This window comes from Arachis ipaensis, chromosome B08 (assembly GCF_000816755.2).
Source record: "Arachis ipaensis cultivar K30076 chromosome B08, Araip1.1, whole genome shotgun sequence".
In the NCBI taxonomy this organism is placed as follows: domain Eukaryota; kingdom Viridiplantae; phylum Streptophyta; class Magnoliopsida; order Fabales; family Fabaceae; genus Arachis; species Arachis ipaensis.
In genome coordinates this window covers 124,476,844-124,492,239 of record NC_029792.2, presented here as the reverse complement: position 1 = coordinate 124,492,239, position 15,396 = coordinate 124,476,844, and the positions used below count along the sequence as shown (strand labels likewise).

The following is a 15,396-nucleotide window of genomic DNA, read 5'->3' as shown; positions in this document are numbered from 1 at the left end:
ATCCAATTAAACATCCAGGTATTATATATGTTATCAATGAACTTTTTACAACATCAATCTTTGAAAAAGTTGTTAATGGAGTGACTGGAGGACAAATATGATTAATTCGTAATCTTTGAAGGATCAATTTGATTGAAAAAATCTTGTAGACTACAAGAAAAAGCAATATTTGTAACAAAAAATATTGTTACAAAAAATCGAAATTTTGAAACAAAAGGATTTTGTAACAAAAAAAGCGTCGTTGCAGTATGTCCCGTTATAAAAAATTTTTGTAATAAAAAGTGGAACTGTTACAATTCAAAGTAATATTTTATAACAAATTTTTCTGATACAAAAAGTCAATGCAAAAATCGTTACAAAAGTGATAACAAATTTTGATTTTCAAAATATTTTTTGTGACAATATATTTTTTTATCATAAAATTGTTACAAAATGTAACTTGATTTTGTAACATTTTTTTTGTTTAGTTACAAAAAACTATTTATTTTGTAATTATTTTTTTAATACAAATTACACGCATAATTTTCTAAATTATATTATTTTTTAATTAATTAATATATTAACTAATTTACTCAGCAAATCAATATTTTATATAATATATAATAACATAGATAGTTCAAATATCTTTCATTTAACTAAGATTGTTTTATAAATCTTCAACTTATAAACTTTAAAGTACAAACTAACAAGACACATTGAAGAACCCTAATGAACTAGATAGATACATAAGACAAGAAAAACAATAAATTATAAATCTCCAAAATATAAACTACAAATTACAAACTCCATCATGTTCATACATCTCCTTTCTCATGGAGAAGCTTCTAATAATTAAGTGACACACACCTGAAAAGATGACCAACCAAAAAATACTAGTTTAAGGAACAGGATTTGTTTTTCCTTTAAAAATGCACAGAAAAAACAAAAAATTATACTCGTATTATTCAACAAAAAACTATAACCTTGATGATTGTAGAACAAGCCTCTCAACATCTCTAATGTATAAAATGATGGGAGCAGTTAGCACAAATATGTGAGGAAATCACACAACCAACATAACCAAACGGTTCAACTCAAATTAAATGAGACCTGCAATATTAAAAACAAGACACTTTGCAGAGCATGGTTCTTCATGTCCTGTCACCTAAGGTTTGAAGCTCCATAGACAATGGTAGAGTTTTGTCAATATCAACAATCTGCTGAAATTTAAAATCCTATTGCATTACCAACCAAAGGCATAAGCACATACTTATCAAAGCATCAATATCCTCATCACATAAACTATACACCCATCCTAAATTTTCCATTCAACAAAAAGACCTGGGTCGAAGGGAGCTCACCTGGAAAGCTGACCAACTGAACTAATGGCCGAAACAAGAAGACTACCACCACCACCACCACTCAAGGGAGCAGATGTTGGTTCTATCTGCTTCTGCAATTCACCATAATGGTATAAAAGCAGCAACAAATCAACCCTAAACACTAATAATCAGAAAAATAAAAGCATCAATCAACCACTAAACCTACGTATATTACAATGTATCAACAAAATTTGAATGATCTGCCAACAAAATTTGGGAGGATGGTATTTTTGATTGTGTATTTGATGAAGCCATCTAGAACAACAATAATATAAAACAACCACTACAAAAAATTCTAGTTAATAAATATATTACACTATTGAATAATCTGCCTGAATCAACAAAATAACAATCAACCAAATATAATCAACAACAATAAAGAATCTGTTAATACACGGCAAAATTGCTTGACTCCAAAATAAGAAAAGTAAGGTTGATAAATAGAAATTGGTTAGAAATTTATTTGATAAGCTACAGGTCTGGTTAGTTCTCATCTCAACATTTTTTATCATACATTGTAAAACTCCTATAGAATCGACAGATTAATCAGTTCCTCAGTGAATCAAATTATAACCCAATGAGGCAATATGTCAATAACTGAATAAATAATAAAAAAATACCTAAGAAGAGGGAGACCAAGCACGGCGAAGCAGAGTCTGGCAATGGGAAGGTAGCCGTGACGGTGAGCCATGCCGGACGAGGGTGCGACGACAACGACGACGACGCGACGCTGTCACGCAGAGGAGGTGACGAGCCAGGAAGGAGATGCACAGGGGCCAACGCGAGAGTCACGAGACGAAGCAGAGTAGCCAAATGGCGACGCATCAGTGGTGAAGGAACAACGATCTCCAACGGCGAGCTTGGTAGCGACTAGGCGCGACAGAGCTGGCAGCGTCCTCTCCTCCATCGCGTTTCCCACAACAGCAGCTCTCTGTCTCAACGTCTCACTCTCTCCCCTCTTCGTCAACGTTGACGGCGACGCGTGGGACAGCGGCTCCACGGCGGTGAGGCGCGACGTCAGCGCAGTCTTCTTCTTCTCCTTCTCTTTTTCTCTGTTTTGCGTGTCTGTGTGTAAGGGTATGTTGTGTGTGTGTTTCTTACGTTGAAGGAGGGTGAGGCTGCGGCTGTTAGGGTTAGAAATTAGGGAAATTAGGGTTTTGAATTAATTTGGGAATTAGGGTGTGAAATTAGGATTTTATAAAAGAATAAGGATAGATATGAATAGATATTTTGATAAAATTAGAGGGTAGAGTAATTTTAATACCAAATATACTCCATTCAAAATATTTAAGATTATTTATCAACATATTACTAAATTCAATTAATTATTTTTAATTTAAAATATAAAATGAACCTATTAATCATATTCTTATAAAATATAGTTTAAACTCAATATTAATTATTCAAATTAAATGATATCACTTTTCATTATTTTTCTATCACTGGAACTTTAATTTCAATTTATAAAATAATTAATTATAATAAAAATTGTATATATTTTGCAACAAAACACTGGTTCGTTACAAAAGCCAATATAATTTGTAACAAAAAAAAAATTAAGTCGTTACAAAATATCAAAACATTTTGTAATAAATTGTATTGTTGTTATAAAACATTATTATTATGTAACAATTACTAATTTTTGTTACAAGAAAATAATTTTTTGTAACAATTTTAAATTTGTTACAAATGTTCTATTTTCTTGTAGTGATATAGATAAATTTAAAAAATACTTTATCTTTCGTGGACTAATTTAAATAATTTTGTACCCAAATGATTGATAAATAAAAAGATCTTTTAAAATAAGATAACTAAACATAAAATTAATTTTATATTTTAAAAAATCTATAAAAATTTGAATTATAATTTTATCTTATTTTTTAACCATTTAAATTTTAAATTTTAAATTATACACAATATTTTATTATTAGAATAGTTACTCATAAAATCTTATCCATTAAATTCATCAATTTAATATAAATTAAAACGTATTAAACTTTTGCAATAAAATGTCTTTTTTGTTACAAAATATATTAAACTTTTGCGATAAAACAACATTTTGTCACAAAACATATTGAACTTTTGTAACAAAATAACACATTTATAAAAAAGGAAAAATTGTTACAAAAATTAGAAAACTTTTATAACAAATTATCTTGTAGTTACAAAAGATTATTAAACCACTCTTCCACCTTAACCCATGACAACAATAAAGACGTCTCACGGCCCACAAATTCAGCCCAACAGAATACACAAATTAAATTATAATTTAGTCTTTATCTTATCTTATAGTTATCTCTATCTTTATCTATATCTTATCTTTATCTAATTTTATCTTTCATAGGCCAATACTCTATATATACTTAGTTTTACCTTTATAGTTTACAATTCATTCAATCAACAATCAATAAAATTTCTTCATCTTTTTCTTTCATAATTCTTTTATTTTTCTATTCTTTCACAATTTTATTTAGGATTAGCACAGAAGCGAGTAGTTGATGAGAGGTTAAGTATCGGCCACCAAAAATTCCATAAATTAAACCTCACTTTCTATAATTAAATCTTAACGATATATAGTTATGCCACATGAATTACATTCCTAGAAGTAATGATTAATTTTTGTTCTAAAAGCTTGCCACGTGTAGCAACCTGTTGGCTATAAATTGATAACACCCAATGGAGTTTTATATATGTAGGCACACTATCAATTTAAACAAATTAAAATCCTTATTAGGGTGATCCTTAACTTCTTATTATTGCCTTACTTGAAAATCATGATGATGAAGTTTTTTCACCTTGCACTTTTGTCTACACTATTGTTCATAAAATTAATCCTAATTCTTGGAGATGTTGGCACTGCTACTTCTTATGGACCTCCATATATACGTAAGGACACACAATTCTCCTCTTCTAGTTATAATAATTAAGTTCTAGATAGTCATAATTTGAATTTGTGCAGCCACTGCGTGTGATGGAAATAAAAGAGAGCAATTTCCAGCGGGGAATATGTTTGTAGCTGTGAATGAAGGATTGTGGGACAATGGTGCTGCATGTGGAAGGCGTTACAAAATAAGGTGTCTGAGTGGAGACAATAGACCCTGCAAAAGTGACATAATTGAAGTTAAGGTTGTTGATTTGTGTCATCGAACTCCGTGTCCCACCATGCTTTTGTCAACTACTGCCTTCTCAGCCATCTCTCGCTTCTCCAATGCCAAAATCAACATTGAATATGCCCAGTCAGTCTATATAAACTTCTCATTTCTTCATGTTTTGATTATAGATTTCATCTGAGTAATCTACTTAATTTTGTTGCTTTAATTTTTGCTTTTATAATGCAGGATTTGATCGATATATTCAGGGTTCAGCTGAGACGCAAGCCTAATAATTATATGTAAATAATGCTGTAACAATAAACGGCATCATTATTGAGGAATTCAAGCTGCTAATTTGTTTCAGAGAGAACTGTGAAATAATGTAACAAAATCAAGTATATATATGGTGCTTGATTGAATATTTAATGTTTTGTTTTCTATACATAGTCATTACTAATTAGTGAGCAAAGCAAATTCTAGTGCAAACTGCAAAGAAATAATGACAATGGTAATCTAATTAAATATTTTTTTACGTGTGTTTCAATAGTAGTGCATCAACTTCGGTGCCCATGTCACTATTAACACCCTTGAAAAGCAAATTAAATTAATTTGAAAAATAAAAAAATAAAATAAAAATTGGACATGCATGGGAGACTCAATTAACATAAACTAGATATTAGAAAAGAGAACCAAGCATCATATATAATAAAAAGTTAAACTAATGAATTAACTAATAGGAACTAATAAATCTGTTAGTATTTTCTTTTGTGTATTAAATATTTTAATATTAGTAGATATAAATTTAGTCAAAGTGGTTTACTTTTATGTTTTTCCTTCGTCCAATTTATTCACTTATTTTCTTATGCGTTTTTAGACCTTATCTAAATTATTAGTTAATTAGGGGTTAAAAAACATGTCTCAATCTTTGTTAGTTGATGTGTGTAAAACTCTTTTTATAAATATATTTAACAAAAATGTACTGTCACTATTGCCAAATTATTTTCATTATCTTTCCAGTATTTTTTGTATTTAGATTTTGTATTTTGTTGTTTTGTTTTGTGTTTATTCTGTTTTGGAATATTTAGTTGCCAATCTTTATTTGAACACATACATCTTTATGTTTTTGTGTTTTTCTCCAAAAATGATTGAAGTGTTATAAAATAACTAAATAAGAAAGATAAAATAAAGAAGTGTAAATGAAAGATTCTAGTATTAATATTCACTAATAACAATAATTTATATATTAATATTGTATTTGTAGTATATGAAGAAAGAAAGAGAAAGAAAAGCTTTATATTGTACATAGAGAGAGAGAGAAAAAAAATACTTTATTGATGTGTAGAATGTATCTGATGATGCCTTCTATTTATACAGGTAAGGTACTCTTATTTTCAACTCTCATTTATTTTAATTCATCCTTCAAAAGTGATTCTTTCATTGTTCACCGTCCAAGTCATAAATGAGCATCCATGTATTTGATCTTATCATAACACTCTCCCTTGGATGACCATTTAGGATTATTGCCTCGTTAAAACCTTACTAAAGAAAAATACAGTGGGAAAAAACCTTAATGAAAGAAAAAGAGTACAATATCCTTTAGTGATGGGGACTGCCTCATTAAAAACCTTGTCAAGAAAAACTCGATGGAAAAAAACCTGACCAAGGAAAAAAGAGTACAGTCTCCCCCTCTTGTCGATATCAGTTGATGTCTCGAAATCGGCGCATCCCAATCTCATGTACCAATCTTTTAAAGGAGGATTTTGGGAGTGACTTTGTGAACAAATCTGCCAGATTGTCACTTGAGTGGATCTGTTGGACATCAATTGTCTCCTGATTTTGAAGATCATGAGTGAAGAAGAATTTGGGAGAAATATGCTTTGTTCTATCACCTTTAATGTATCCGCCTTTAAGTTGAACAATGCATGCTGTATTATCTTCAAACAAGATAGTTGGAGCTATCTTATAATCAATCAGTCCACATGATGACAGAATATATTGGATCAGACTTCTGAGCCAAAAACACTCGCAACTAGCCTCATGAATCGCTAGTATTTCGGCATGATTAGAGGATGTTGCAGCAATCGTCTGTTTCGTGGACCTCCATGATATAGCTATTCCACCATATGTAAATAGGTATCCTGTTTGAGATCTCCCTTTATGTGGATCAGACAAGTAAAACAATCCCATATCAACCGTTCCATGAAGATATCGAAAGATTTGCTTGATTCCACTCCAATGTCTTCTGGTTGGAGAGGAACTATACCTCGCTAGTAAATTCACCACGAATGATATATCGGATCGTGTATTATTAGCAAGATACATTAGCGCTCCAATGGCACTAAGATATGGTACTCCAGGACCAAGGATATCTTCATTTTCTTCTTTAGGACGAAATTGATCCTTTTCCACATCCAAAGACCTTACGATCATTGTGGTACACTCAAAGGATGTGACTTATCCATATAAAATCTTTTCAAGATCTTTTCTGTGTATGTTGTTTGATGAATAAAGATCCCATTTTTTATATGCTCGATCTGCAAGCCGAGACAAAATTTAGTCCTTCCAAGATCTTTCATCTCAAACTCTTCTTTTAGAGTTTTTATAATTGTTGGAATCTCTTCAGGAGTCCCAATGATATTTAAATCATCAACGTACACAGCAATTATAATGAATCCAGATGCATATTTTTTTTATGAAAACACATGGACAAATATCATCATTCTTAAATCCATTTTTTGGCCAGATACTCAGGAAGACGATTATACCACATTCGTCCAGATTGCTTTAGACCGTATAAAGATCTTTGCAATTTAACTGAGTATAATCCCTGTGAATATTCATTGGATGGTTTAGATATCTTTAGTCCTTCAGGGACTTTCATATAGATATCCCGATCTAATGAGCCGTATAAATAGGTTGTTACTACATCCATTAAATGCATATGCAGTTTATGATATGCAGATAAACTGACCAAATAACGCAATGTTATCGCATCCACTACAACGGAATACGTTTCTTCATAATCTATACCGGGCCTTTGTGAAAAACCTTGTGTCACAAGTCAGGCTTTGTAGCGCACAACTTCATTTTTCTCATTTCGTTTTCTCACAAATACCCATCAGTATCCAACAGGTTTTACATCTTCTGGTGTACGGACTACAGGTCCAAAGACTTCACGTTTTGCAAGTGAGTCTAATTCAGCCTTCATGGCTTCTTTCCATTTTGGCCAATCATTCCTTTGTCGACATTCTTCGACTGATCTTGGCTCAAGATCCTTACTTTCATGCATGATATTTAATGCCACATTATATGCAAATATTTCATTGACAATTGTCTTATTTCGGTTCCATTTCTTTCCTGTAAAGACATAATTTATCGAGATCTCATCATTTTCACAATTTTCAGGTACCTGAACGTCTTCTGGCGTTAAAATTATATCAGAATTTTGGACAACTGCAGGTGTCTTTACTGTGTCTTTTTCAACAGAAATAGCATTTACCTCTTTTCTCTTTCGAGGATTTTTATCTTTGGAACCGACAAGCCTGCCTCGCTTCTGGCGTGTATTTGCTTCAGTGGCTATTTGTCCTACTGGGACATCAATTCGAATTGGGGCATTTTCTGCCCTGCCACGCTTCTGGCGTGAATTTGCTTCAGTGGCTACTTGTCCTACTAGGACATCAATTCGAATTGGGGCATTTTCCGCTGGTATATAAGATTTGGTTATCCTCTTTGTATCGGAAAATGCATCAGGCAATTCATTTGCTATTCTTTGCAAATGTATAATCTTTTGAACTTCTAGTTCACGTTGCCCTGATCGAGGATCTAAATGCATCAACGATGATGCATTCCAATTAAGTTCCTTTCCAGGAAGCTTATTCTCTCCCCCTAATGTTGGAAATTTTGATTCATCAAAATGACAATCCACAAACCGAGCTTTAAATACATCTCCAGTTTGTATCTCAAGATACCTCACTATAGAGGGAGAATCATATCCAACATATATCCCCAATTTTCTTTGGGGTCCCATTTTGGTGCGATTAGGTGGTGCAATAGGAACATATATCGCACACCCAAATATTCTTAAATGGGAGACATTTGGCTGCTAGCCAAAAGCTAATTGCATAGGAGAGAACTGATGGTAACTCGTTGGCCTCAAACGAATAAGTGCTGCGGCATGTAAAATAGCATGCCCCAAACCGAGGTTGGGAGATTTGTTCTCATAAGCAAGGGTCTAGCAATTAATTGGAGGCGCTTAATAAGTGATTCTGCTAACCAATTTTGTGTGTGAACATAAGCTACTGGATGTTCAACACTTATTCCATTAGCCATACAATAAGCATCAAAAGTTTGGAAAGTAAATTCACCAACATTATCAAGACGAATTGCTTTGATTGGATTTCCTGGAAATTGTGTTTTTAATCAAATAATTTGAGCCAGTAATCTCGCAAACGCCAAGTTGCAAGAAGATAATAAGCACACATGTGACCATCTCGAAGATGCGTCTATCAGGACCATAAAATATCTAAAAGATCCACATGGTGGATGAATAGGTCCACATATATCACCTTGAATCCTTTTTAAAAATTCAGGGGACTCAAATCCAATCTTTACTAGTGATGGCCTTAAAATTAACTTCCCTTGAGAACATGCAGCACAACAAAATTCACTAGATTTAAGAATCTTCTGGTTCTTTAGTGAATGTCCATGAGAGTTTTCAATAATTTTCCTCATCATGGTTGTTCCCGGATGACCCAATCTATCATGCCAAGTTATGAATTTATTTGGGCTAGTAAACTTTTGGTTTACAATGGCATGTGATTCAATTGCACTAATCTTGGTATAATACAACCCAGATGAAAGTGAGGGTAACTTTTCTAATATAACATTTTTATTTAAATAATGAGTTATGACACATAAATACTCATGATTTCCCTCATTCATCGTTTCAATATAATATCCATTTCGGCGAATATCTTTGAAACTCAACAAGTTCCTCAGAGACTTGGTAGATAATAATGCATTATTTATTACAAATTTTGTTCCTCCAGGAAACAAAATTATAGCTCTTCCGGAGCCTTCTATCACATTGCCTGAGCCAATAATAGTATTAACATACTCTTCTTTTGGCACAAGATGGGTAAAATATATAGTACTTTTAAGAATAGTGTGCGAACTTGCACTATCCGCAAGGCAAATATCTTCAGAATATGTCCTTGCCATTTTTCTTCAAAAACAAATAATGATAATAATAAAATGAGTAAAAGTACATGCACAGTAAAATTATTCACATGAATACTTAACAAACACACACATATCAAACTATTCTATCATTGATCAAATAGCCAATATTTCCTTCAGAATCCTTAAAGAAATTAGATACATCATAATGAGTGGTAGAATTTTCAGCATCATTTGAAACAAAATTTGTTTCCTTTCCTTTGTCATCCTTTTTCAAAGATGCCTGGTAAAGATCAACTAGGTGCCTTGGGATACGACAGGTACGTGACCAATGGCCCTTTCCACCACAACGAAAACACTTATCCTCTGTTGATTTATTTTGCCCAGAATTTATTTCTTTATCCCACTTCTGGTGAGATCCTCTCTTTTGAATATAATTCTTTTTCCTTCCATAATTTTTCTTGTTATTAAAACCTTGCCATTTACCTCTTTTGGGGTAATTTGCCGCATTTACTTCAGGAAATGGGGCAGCGCCAGCTAGGCGCGCTTAATGATTTTTCAAGAGCAACTTATTGTTGCATTCAGCAACAAGAAGGCAAGAAATTAACTCAGAATATTTTTTAAATTCTTTTTCTCGATACTGCTGCTGCAGAAGCATATTCGAGGCATGGAAGGTTGAGAAAGTTTTCTCCAACATATCATGATCAGTTATCTTTTCCCCACATAATTTCATTCGTGAGGTGATTCAAAACATTGCAGAATTATATTCATTTATGGATTTAAAATCCTGCAGACGCAAGTGCGTCCACTCATATCGGGCTTGAGGAAGTATTACCGTTTTTTGATGATTATGCCTTTTTTCAAGGTCTTTCCACAGATCTCCAGGATCTTTTAATGTGGGATATTCATTTTTCAATCATACTTCAAGATGATGACGAAGGAAAATCATGGATTTGGCTTTATCCTTCTGGGATATATTATTTTCAGCCTTAATGGTATCTCCAAGATCCATTGAATCAAGATGGATTTTAGCATATAATATCCATGATAAATAATTGTTTCCAGATATATCAAAAGTATTATATTCAAGATGAAAGAGTTTCGACATAATAAAAATTTATTACTTGAAGTCTTCCTAAAATATCGTTAGAATTTCGTGCTGATAACGTATTATAAAATAACTAAATAAAGAAGATAAAATAAAGAAGTGTAAATGAAAGACTAGTATTAATATTCACTAATAATGATAATTTATATATTAATATTGTATTTGTAGTATATGAAGAAAGAAAGAGAAAGAAAAGCTTTATATTGTACATAGAAAAAGAGAGAAAAAATATTTTATTGATGTGTAGAATGTATTGATGATGCCTTCTATTTATATAGGTAAGATACTCTTATTTTCAATTTTCATTTATTTTAATTCATCCTTAAAAATGATTCTTTCATTATTCACCGCTCAAGTCATAAATAGACATCCATGTATTTAATCTTATCATAACATAAAGAAGTGTTATTGATTGGGAGCTTCGAAAAAAGATGAATAAAGATGAGCATCGCAATAAAAGAAGAGTGGCAGGAGCTGATTCAAATTCCTCCTCTTTATTTAATCTTATAAAATATATTCAATTCACTAACAATATTAGTAGCCTACAATTTAGATCAATTTTCATGATTGTAGTCCCAATAATATTTAACCATGCATTTAATATTAAGTGACTTTCTTTATCTTCTAAGAAATTTTACTGTAACAAAGTCTTTCTTAGACTATTTAAGTTGAAATTGAACGTAGACCACCTAAAGAGAGTTTTGTCACTCGTCCTTATAAGAGCTCCAGGTAATTAATAATAATAAATTTTTAGTGACTGATTTTAGTATATACATAGTAATTAGTCCATTTTGGAAGGCAAACAATTATTATTTAAAACATACTAAAGATATAAAATACACTCAAATAAATGTACAAGATACACTCAAATGAATGCACAATATACACCCAACATAATAAACAAAATACACCCAACTTAATAAACAACATATACCCAACTTGATAAACAAAATATAACCAAATGGGTCAACAAAATACACCCAATTATGGTACTTACTTTTTTCCTTTTTTGCTGGGTTCTTTTCTTGGTGAATCCTCTGAGTCTTCTTGAGTCTCAGACTCAGAGGTAGAACTGTCACTATCAGTTGTTTCTGTCTCCGAAGACGATGTTGAACTTGCCTTCCTTTTTTTATTTTTTTGATTTCTTGTTTTTTTTCTTTTTCTCTATTTTTTTTATTTTTCTCTTGTTTCCGCCATCTTTACAATCCCCTAAAACATTAGAAATTTTAGTTAGCAGCATTCAGGTAAATAAAATACACCCAACATATTATGTTCACTTACCATATTTTCCTCTATTTCCGCCCTCATTCTTTCGACCAACTGCTCCTTACTCTAGTTGGCAATCCAGGGTTTTGGAGGTCTTTCTGCCATCTTCTTATCTTTATTTTTAGAAAGATGAAAGTAAATTATCATCAGGGCAAAGAGGCAGCCATCAATTACCTTTTTCTTTTTCTCCTTGTAATCGGTTATGCCCTTAATGATAAAACTCAAAACATGCCCTCCCCAGTTTCGCACTGTTATGGTGTCCATCTCAAAAATTGGGGCCAAGTGCACATGTGAGATTTTGTTTATTGTCGTTGGTAAAAGGAATGCCATCTGTATATAGAGGATGAAAATCCTCTTGAACATTAGGCGATCCTGTTCGTTACCAACGCCAATATCCATCATATCATCTGTAAGATTTTTGAGGGTCTTACCCTGGAATCTTCTAAAAATTTCTTTATCATCCTCAGTAAGTTTCTTATAATTGACTTTATGAGGAAATAAATCTCCTACAAAAAGGAAAACAACATAGTACGAAAATCAGTTCAAATACACCCAAGCATCAATTTAAATACACCCAAGCATCAGTTAATATACACCTATAATTTTTAGCGATTTACCTGATGCGTTGATGCCAAGCGCATCACCTAGTGTTTTTGGTCTTATTTTAAAAGAACCGTATCCGGTTTCCAGTCTGTTCTCCCCTAATTTGAAGTTGTTAGCCAACTCCATCAATACTTGGTGATGCACCCTTAGTAGCGGGATGTGCATCAAGCCACCGAATCCCAAATCCCTCACAATCGTTTTCTTCTCCTCACTCATGTTTCTGAATTTCTCATTTAACAAATGTGTTGCACACTTAAGGTCTTTGGTTTGCTGTAAACAAAAATAAAATTATAGTCAGATATATTTCTATTATATAAAACTGATTTAATCTAAGACATATATTTGTTCTTACATTTTTTTCAGCTTGGTTTTTCCTTATTTTCTTAAATGAAAAATACACTCATAGATATCAGTAAGATACACCCATAGATATGAGTCAGATACATCCATAGATATCAGTAAGATACACCCATAGATATGATTCAGATACACCCATATATATCAATCAGATATCACTCAAACATGCATTAATATACAAGGTCAAGCATGTAAGACCTCTAACTTTTTAAAAGTTATTAATTAATCATTTACGATGCATTATATTTATTTAAGACTGTATTTCGGAGATTTTTATATAAAAGTTGAGTAAACTCTTATTTTTGCTGCTATTATTTTCCTATGAATTATTGAGAATTTTGTGATATTGACGTTCTAGGGTCGAGTTTCGGTAATCACATGGTTGGAGTAAAAGCCGTTTTTGTTGTTGTGAAAGTAAACGGAACTGCGGATGCAGCTGCCGCTGAATGCGAGCCGAAAGAAAAAGAGTTTATGTCTCGTAGTTAGATCACAATCGAGGTAGGGGTTTTTCTTAAATCTATTTTACATTACAGGGTTGTTATAAATCGATATTAACGCGTAAAATACATTTTTGTGATTTCGCGAGTCTTATGAATTAAATTGAGTTGTTTTGGTTGAATGAGATCATTAATTTGATTTGATATTAAACCCGATTTGATATTGGAATTTGATTTTAAAATAAACTTGGAAAAAGACTTGATATTTGAAAACGGGTTATTTATTGAGAATGATTTGCTATTTTTTTTTGGAAATGATTCGAAAAGTGTTTGAGGGAATGGTTTGGTTTGAAACTGTTTGAGAAGACCGAGAATTCTTAACTATTGATTGATGCTGTTGGTTGAAGTCGGTCTAAATTGTGATTTATAGGATTGGTTGATTGAATTCTGGATTTTGTAATTTCTTTGGGTTGAGTATTGTTGTTGTGATAATGGTTGTTGGAAGTGATTTGACTGATTAACAGGTGTTTGGTTTGGTTTGGTTGGGACCCGAACAGGGTGGCAGAGTCCGAGTTTTAGAGGAGATGCTGCCGAAATTTTATAAAACTGGAAGTTTTGTTTGAAGTAATTGTTTAAAAAGACTTAGTTCTTAAACGTTATTTGTTTTGGATTGATTTATTTAGAATAGTAAGAATTATGTTTTGAATTGAGATTGTTGATTAACGGAAAGAAGGATGATGAGGATTGATTTGAAATATGATTTTTGAATGAATTTGGAAATGGGATATGGATTGACGAATGATGATGATATTGAGAATGACTTAGATATTGATGAATGATGAATGAATTATTTGTGGCTTATGAATTTGAAATATCTGAGATGCGAGGTTCCCTGGATTAAGTGCCGTGGCTTGCCACCACGTGTACCAGGTTGAAAACTCGATACTCTGTTGACCCTACGACGTAAGTGTGACCGGGCACTATATAAATTCCCGGGAATGTTACCCCCATTGAGCAATATTGATTATTTGAGAAAAAACTATGCATAGACTCTTGGGAATGCACGTCGGGGGACAGTCTAAGGACAATTCAGACTTGTCGGGTTGGCTGGATAACCGACAGATGAGCCTCATCAGCCATAGGACAGGCATGCATCATATGCATTTGTATGCTTTGTTTGGGTTTGAACTTGTTTTGGTTTGCCTAATTGCTAAACTGTTCTTAACTGCTACTTGAATTACTTGCTGTAATTGCTACCTACTTGTGCTTTCCTTGTTTGTCTTGCCTGTGTTTGTCCTGGCGTGCTACATTTGAGAATAAACTTTGGTGCTGAATTAACGATTGTGTTGTTTGATTGTATGGTTGGTTTCTGATTGAGATTTTTCTTATAAGGAAGGAAATGTTTCGGATTTTTGAATAATTACACGTTTCTTTAAAATGGTTTTGAACGATTATCTACTGGTTTTTAAAAGATTCATAAGGCAATGATAATCACTGAGCTTGAAAACAATTTTCTTATTAAATATCTTCTTATGACAACTTTGAAACTGCGTGGTGAGACCGTGTGGTTAGGTTCTCACCCCCCTACAGCTTTATCTTTTCAGGAACCGAATGAAGCATTAAGAAGAGTTATACTGCGTTTGGTTTATATGTTGTATTAATTAGTTTATTTTCTTCCCTTATCTTTGTTATTAAAATTTTGTAAGAGGGATAGGAATTGTATATTTTATATGTATAATATGTTGAGTTATTATGTAAGAAGTCTTGTATATGAATCTATGCCTGCTTGTATTTTTTCTTAAAATAAAGTATTTATTTTCGGTTTTCTAAGAAATCAGCGATACAGTGTCGAGTCACAGGCTCCTATTTTAGTATTTAATATGTAAAGTAGTTATAATACTTCTTGCTATCAGAGTAGCGCAGCCGGAAGCGTGATTTCTGATAGTGAGGGTGTTACAAAGCAACATTACAAGGTCAAGCAATATACACCCATG

At 32.4% G+C, this 15,396-nt stretch overlaps 1 protein-coding gene across 1 annotated transcript; it reads left to right on the top strand.

Moving 5' to 3' along the window:
• On the top strand, positions 4,057–4,939 carry LOC107612534 (EG45-like domain containing protein). The gene is made up of 3 exons (XM_016314225.2): positions 4,057–4,247; positions 4,321–4,597; positions 4,700–4,939. The coding sequence occupies exons 1-3, from the start codon at positions 4,136–4,138 to the stop codon at positions 4,704–4,706; spliced, it is 396 nt and encodes a 131-aa protein (XP_016169711.1). The 5' UTR covers positions 4,057–4,135; the 3' UTR covers positions 4,707–4,939.